The sequence below is a fragment of the Bombus affinis genome, chromosome 15 (genome assembly GCF_024516045.1).
Source record: "Bombus affinis isolate iyBomAffi1 chromosome 15, iyBomAffi1.2, whole genome shotgun sequence".
Classification (NCBI taxonomy): Eukaryota; Metazoa; Arthropoda; class Insecta; order Hymenoptera; family Apidae; genus Bombus; species Bombus affinis.
The window spans coordinates 84,672-91,821 of NC_066358.1; the positions used below are offsets into that span (position 1 = coordinate 84,672).

General features: G+C 36.7%; 1 protein-coding gene across 1 annotated transcript; it reads left to right on the plus strand.

The window, feature by feature from the left end:
• Positions 1–4,399: 4,399 nt before the first annotated feature.
• On the plus strand, positions 4,400–6,287 carry LOC126924767 (alpha-glucosidase-like). Its single transcript, XM_050739593.1, has one exon. It carries the CDS (start codon positions 4,457–4,459, stop codon positions 6,179–6,181), a length of 1,725 nt encoding a protein of 574 aa, XP_050595550.1. The 5' UTR covers positions 4,400–4,456; the 3' UTR covers positions 6,182–6,287.
• Positions 6,288–7,150: the final 863 nt, after the last annotated feature.

Consider the following 7,150-nt stretch of genomic DNA (forward strand, 5'->3'; position numbering starts at 1 on the left):
CCTTGGTTATGTCCATAGAGTTTTCTATTGTCTCCAGTAATCAAATCCTGTTGTGGGTGGTCACTTGGCTAGCTGGTGGATTGATTTGACTCTTGTTCACATTAATCTTGGTAGCTTCCAGCTTGCGTTTCTTTGTGTGCGGGTCGTTTGCAAAGAGGGATGTTTTGCCCCTTTGCCACGGGGGAGGAAGAGCGGCGCTATTGTAACTTAGCTCCGGAGAGCCCGTTTGAGATGTTAGGGCCATCATCGCTCTAGTTAATTCAATTTGAAATAATTAGTCGAGAGGCTGTGATTCGGGTTAGAGCTTAGTAGCGTTGGATTTTTCACTAGCACGTTTGTGAACACTTGGCTAGGTTTGTTAGATTCGCTTTCGACAGATGGCCGTCACTTGTTGTTTAGTGAACTTCACAGGGCACTGGACACACGTCTGCACGCTTCGGCACTCACCAGCAAACTGAAAAGGAAATAGTTATAGCGGCACTCGACAGTAAACATTCCAACGGTTTCTGTCCCGTGGCTCGCCACACACAGACCCTTTTCTTCGGGTAAGATGGTTACTAGATGTCGACGCATGTCCACAGTACATGTTCAGCTAGCCTGAGGACCCGTTATAAATCTTAAGATTTGGTTAACTAAAATCCTTCAAACAGACAAACAGTCTCTGTCCCAACTACGGGAAGATAGGGGAATGACGCTTCCCGCTAGCAACTTTCTCTCAAGGGCGGCTAGCATCCTTCTCTAACCAACAATATGGAAATTGGCCAATTAACATTAACTTCAATTTTCCTCACTTTCCGAACGAAGGCCCTTAGATACACCCATCATAGTTTTCTTCTACAGCGTCACTGTGACGGAGAGACACTCTCTCGTACGATATCATCAACGATTGAAGTATCGTTCTTACACGCTGTGATTACTCCACGTTTTAACATTGAGCACAACTTAGACGTTGACGAAAAGTAAAGTTCGCTATCCCGTTGACCGCGATTTCGTTATCGAACCTGAGGCCACCGTCATTAGTATCTAATCACCGCGGTCACTTGATAACTTTGTAATACTCACGATTGTGTTAATAAACATTACCTCTATTGTGTAATAACAATGGCTAATCCTAGTAAAAGTTCGTTATACGTCCCTAACCCTATTCTTAATGTGAACCCGACATATATATGTCTTTTAATTACATATTTAATTACATATTGTATTTAATTACATATTTGTATACATATTTGTATACTTACAGGCTATCTTCGCAAGAAATTGGTGAAGATTAAGATTTGTAAAAGCTGCGAATTGTGGTTGGAAACATTAGTGTGTAATAAAAATGCTATTTTAGTTACGCAACTGATCAATGTGAAAACTAACGGACAATTGATTCGTAGAAATCCGCACTTTTTGAATTTAATCTTAATACGTAGAACATTTTTTTGCAACCCTCTATATCGAGCAAACAGATTTCTGACAGTGTATAAAGTATTAGATTATTATGGTTTTACTTTTCCCTGTCAGCATCATGAATCAGATATACTGTTCTACATAGTATATTATTACGCGCGGTTGAGAATGTGACAGTTCGCAAATCGGAAAAATATAAAAGAAAGAAAAAATGTTATAAATCATGAAAAACGGCATAGTTTCGTAATATCTAAATATTCATACATTGTCTGAAAATTTGTATGAAAATATTGCGATGAAAATGTATATTTTCGCGAATGAAGAAAACCCGGCTGTTCCTCTCTCATTCTCGCGATCCCGGGTTCAATTCAAAGTGGATCGATTGGGTGCGTGGAAAGTTCGCGGCCCCAGCAAAGATGGAGAAAGATACGTCATTATTATTATTATTTTGTATTTAATAATTCAATATAATAAATGTTGTTTGATATCAATATTTTTTCATTATTAATAATCTTTATTTTTGCAACTAATTTTGTTTCTAAGATAAAAAATTTAGTAACATTGAAAAAATTCAGTCATGAAGGTTTTTATAATATTAATAAAATATTTCGGACATAATATTATTTACGTTATAAATAGTATTAATAGTTATAAAATTTTGTAATAAATTGCAAAAAGATTAAAATATATGTATGTATTTACTGTAAAAGGAATTATTTAGAAGAGTTACAAAAAGTTCTGGCTAGCACAAGAATTATTCAAGAATTTTGGAAGAAGATGAAAGAATTCTTAGATACAAAATGAATAAAGACAAAATATTAGGTAAAGAACAGATAGAGAAATTTTATACAATAATATATCCACCTCGAATAATCAAAGTAGGCATTCAACCTAGACACAGAAATTTCATATATCAAAAAAGTTCCTCAATGGAACTCGGGTCTTCTCTAGTCTCTAAGGTAGGACGGGAAAAAAATATTCGTCAAGGTTATGAATACTTGAAATATATCAGGTAGTTGGCGTGAATTTGGACAAGTACTATTAATTTACTATAAATTTAAAAAAAGGAGTATCAATGACTCCCGGAATTACAAGGATATAACTCTGGCAAACACCTCCTGGAAAACCTTTATAGCAATTCTAGTCAACAGGGATATAGACTGGATTTTTGTTTCGAATGTTCAAATTTCAATGGTCCTGGCGGAAAAAGGAGGAAATTAATAGCAGCTTTTATAAACTTCAAAAGAGCTTTCAAGTCAGTAATGCACCCACTCTGTCAGAAACTATTTCAAATGGGGCTACGTTCACAATTCGTACAAACTCTGAGAAATCTATATGAAAGAGCTAAATTGACGGTCAAACTGAAGAAATTGACATAACACAAGCAATATCATAGGTCACTCGCTTAGCTCAATTCTTTTTTTGCAAAAGTTGCATGCTATAGATAGTTTTTTTTAGAGAAAGTGAACATCATACAATAATTAAAGAAATGGAACTACTACTATTTTCAGACGATCTTATACTGTTGATAAATATCGTAGATCTACAAGACAAACTTGAATTCTTATCAAAATACTGTAAAATAAGAAATTTAGAGGTAAACATAGAAAAAACTAAAATACTGATATTTCAGAAAACAGAGACGAAGAATAAGTGTAAGGAATTTAAGTATGGAGATCGTCAATTTGAGATAATAAAAGAACTATATCTATTTGGGAGTACCTTTCTAGTATATCGGGGTTGTTTAGTCAGACAGCTAACTACTTTGTAAGTAAAAGTAGGTGGGTGCCCTGGTTGAATATCTTAACGTGAAAATTTCAATATTATGGAGAGTTGAAATTTTGATAAATTGTTTCGAATTCATTGCATGGATCCAAAAATAAAACGGGGCAACGTCATACTCTAATTGTCAAGAAAAAAAAAAAAAGAAAAAAATAGATAAATCCTTTCAACTTCTGATTTGAAATACTTTCGACCGACTATTTATTTCTTTGTAAATAATACTTATCGCTGGTTCAACTGTTTTTCTTTCCACTTCGATTATATAGGATTGTTATCGATAATAATAAGTTAGCCCTGTTCCCAATGCGATGTATGAAAACAGCTTTCACATAAAGGTTTCAATCTATTGTGGCCTATTGCATTCTATACAATATTATATCATTCTTTCTTCTTTACGTATCATCTTTCATCAAATATTTCTATTTGAAACTAAATTTAACATTGTTCGGTAATAAATCGAAATCCTCTTTTACATCGAAACATAGCGATTCGTTGTCATAGTTTAGAATATACATATCTCCATCTGAAAAAATTGTTCATTTTAACAGAAATGAGATTGTATCTTTATACCGGCTCTTTAATTAGTTAACGTTAAGCTAATGCTCGTCGTAGTTGGAAATTTTACATGAATTTCGCGTTAACGCGTCGATAATAGATTTCCTACAGATATAAGAAGGGGAAAAGATTGTAGTGACGCTGATGAATCGCGAGTTTATTTGCGACGGCAGAACTGCAGCTTTAAATAATTAACCTCGATGAAAAGAAGGCAGGTAAATGATTTGCTCGAGTGCAGTTGGCCATATAATTAGTCGGCGAACGATAGAAACTAGATTGGTATGTATAAACGCCTTGTACACACGAGATCATGCGGTTCTAAGTGTTAACCGTCTCTCAAATGACTCTATACTTCGATGAATCTTATCAGAAGTTGTGTTCCGTATAATATACTCCACTTATAGAAAAAATCTTCCAATCCCTCGCGAGTATTCAGTTTGTTTAAACTATCGAATGTGGAAAAAAACAATTTTGATATAAAAAATTTCTTTCCAACGTAGCATCAGATAACAAAATATAAATTGATACGCGATGCATGATAGTATTCGAGTACCTAACTATCTTTTCGTTATCGTTGACACTTATTCGAAACGAACTTATCTTCCATTAACTGAGTGAAAGAAATTTAGTAAACAGATAATCGAAGCATATATGTAAACAGATAATCAATAACATCACGTTTTATAAATAGTCGACTGTGTTTCTCTTGGTTCAGTAATCCATCATGTTTCGGCTAACGATTGCAACGTGTTCCTTGCTGTTCGCGCTAAGCGCGGGAGTGGATGTGGATTGGTACAAAAATATCATCGTGTACCAAGTCTACCCCAGAAGTTTCAAAGACAGTAACGGAGATGGTATCGGTGACCTGAATGGTATCACCAGCAAACTGGAACACGTTAAGGACATTGGTGCTAAGGTCGTCTGGCTATCGCCAATCTATAGGAGTCCACAAGTTGATTTCGGTTACGACATCTCCAATTTTACAGACATTGATCCAGATTATGGAACTTTAGCAGATTTCGACAAATTGGTAACTAAGGCTAAGTCCCTCGGGCTCAAAGTGATCATGGACTTTGTGCCTAATCATAGCTCTAACGACCATCCCTGGTTCAAAAAGAGTATTCGAAGGATCAAGCCGTACGATGGATATTACGTCTGGCACAATGGCAGAATCGTAAATGGTACCAGACTGCCGCCAAATAACTGGTTGAGCAACTTCCAGGGATCTGCCTGGCAGTGGAACGACGTCCGCAAGCAGTATTACCTACATCAGTTTGCTGCAGGTCAGCCAGATTTGAATTATCGCAATAAGGCTTTAGATCAGGAGATGAAAAACGTGTTGACTTTCTGGATGAATCGCGGTGTCGATGGTTTCCGCATTGACGCTATCAATCATATGTTCGAGGACGCCAAGTTTCGGGACGAGCCGAGCGCAAATAGGACCGATGTCCCTAAAGACGATTACGATAGCCTGGTGCATATTTATACGAGAGATCAGAATGAGACCTACGAGACGCTCCGGAGCTGGAGGAAACTGATGGATGAACACTCCAATCGTACCCGATCCGATCCAAAGTTGATTCTCACGGAAGCCTACACCACTCATGACCTAACCACTAAATTCTACAATGCTGGCTCCAATGTCCCCTTCAACTTTATGTTTATTAGAGACCTGAACAACGAATCTACCGCAATGGACTTTAAAAATCTGATAGACAAATGGGTCAATACCGTGCCTCAGGGTAGCGTGCCGAACTGGGTCGTGGGCAATCATGATAATCATCGTGTGGCCTCGAGATTCGGAAGTCGACGAGCTGATGAGATTACCGAAATGGCGTTGCTCCTACCTGGCATAGCGATTGTTTACAACGGTGATGAAATCGGAATGATAGACAGACAATTTACGTACGCCGAAACTGTCGATCCAGCTGGTTGCAACGCTGGTCCCGCCAGATATTTTCTGAAATCCAGAGATCCCGAAAGAACACCGTACCAATGGGACAACAGCACCAATGCTGGATTCTCCACCAGTGCGAAAACCTGGCTGCCCGTGCATCCAAATTACAAGACCCTGAACCTGAAAGCTCAGAAGGAGCTATATTACTCTCATTACCAGATATTCAAAAGTGTGATGAGCGTGAAAAGGCGACCAGTGATCGCATACGGTTCCTTAAATGTTACCGTATACGACCAAAGGGTTCTGAGTATTACTCGCACTCTAGGAAACGACACTGTAATTGTTATGTTTAATTTTGCCAATGTACCTGTCACCGTAAATGCTAGAGCTGTTCTGCCACTTTCTCCTACTCTGATAGTTCATACCGTCAGCGTTGGTTCCAATCTTCATCCAGGTACCACCGTCTTCACAAATTCAATAACTATTCCTGGATCTGCTACTGTTATGTATACTACTCCTAATATATTTTGGTCAAAGGATGAGTATGTTTGATTTGCATTTCTTTACACAGTTTTAGCATTGCAGAAGTGTCAGTGCAGTGTTATTAATGTAGAAGCGATCTAACTTCAATAAATCTTATTGTATCTTATAATCTAAATTTTATGATTTTAATTTTATAATTGTATAATTTCCTTTATCCTTCTTTTAAATTTACTTCGGTGTTTTCTCCTAGTGATTTTTCCGTTTCTATGTAGAATTATTTTTCGATAGTTCACGATTCAAAGTAGACAATAAACTTTCGACGCTTTCGTGCAGCTCTTATGAAAATTTAACGATCCTCTGGCGTCACAAGTAGTGAACTTCTATAATTATTTTCGTCGGAAATGGCAAAACTACGCTGATATTAAATGCTAAATCCTGTTAATATGATCACTTGTTTAAAACAAAGTGGTTAATTATACATTACAATTTTTATCGCATCGCGCATCGTCGGTGTTGAATGTTTGTTCCATTAAAAAACTTAATCTCCATCTATGTATGAAATATTGAGAGGCGCGATTTTTCACCACGTATCTAATAAATATTCTAATAAATAAATTAACGAGTACATGTTAAAAGCGCGATAAATTACTTTGGTTTCGGATCGTTATTCGGCTGAATTGTAAATTTCTTCGTATTTCAAATGACCACGCACGTTAGAGAAAAATGTCGCTACACAATGAATTTAGACTCGCCCGCGAGCTTTAAAAATAATTCATTAGAAACCTAGCTGGTCGCAAATGTTTCCAATCGAATTTTCTACATCGCGGATTATAGAAGAATCGAACGCGATTAAAGAAGACTTCCCCTATTCTATTTCTTTTACAGATATCCTTTTTCAGATATGAAAAAAAGCATTACGGCTGCCGTCAATCAATTGTCCATTTACGGATTTAATGTGATTGAATTATTTGCCACAGAAGAACTCGTTCATGAATTTTCGAATGTTCATAAAATAATTACAGTAATATCCTTAAGCCA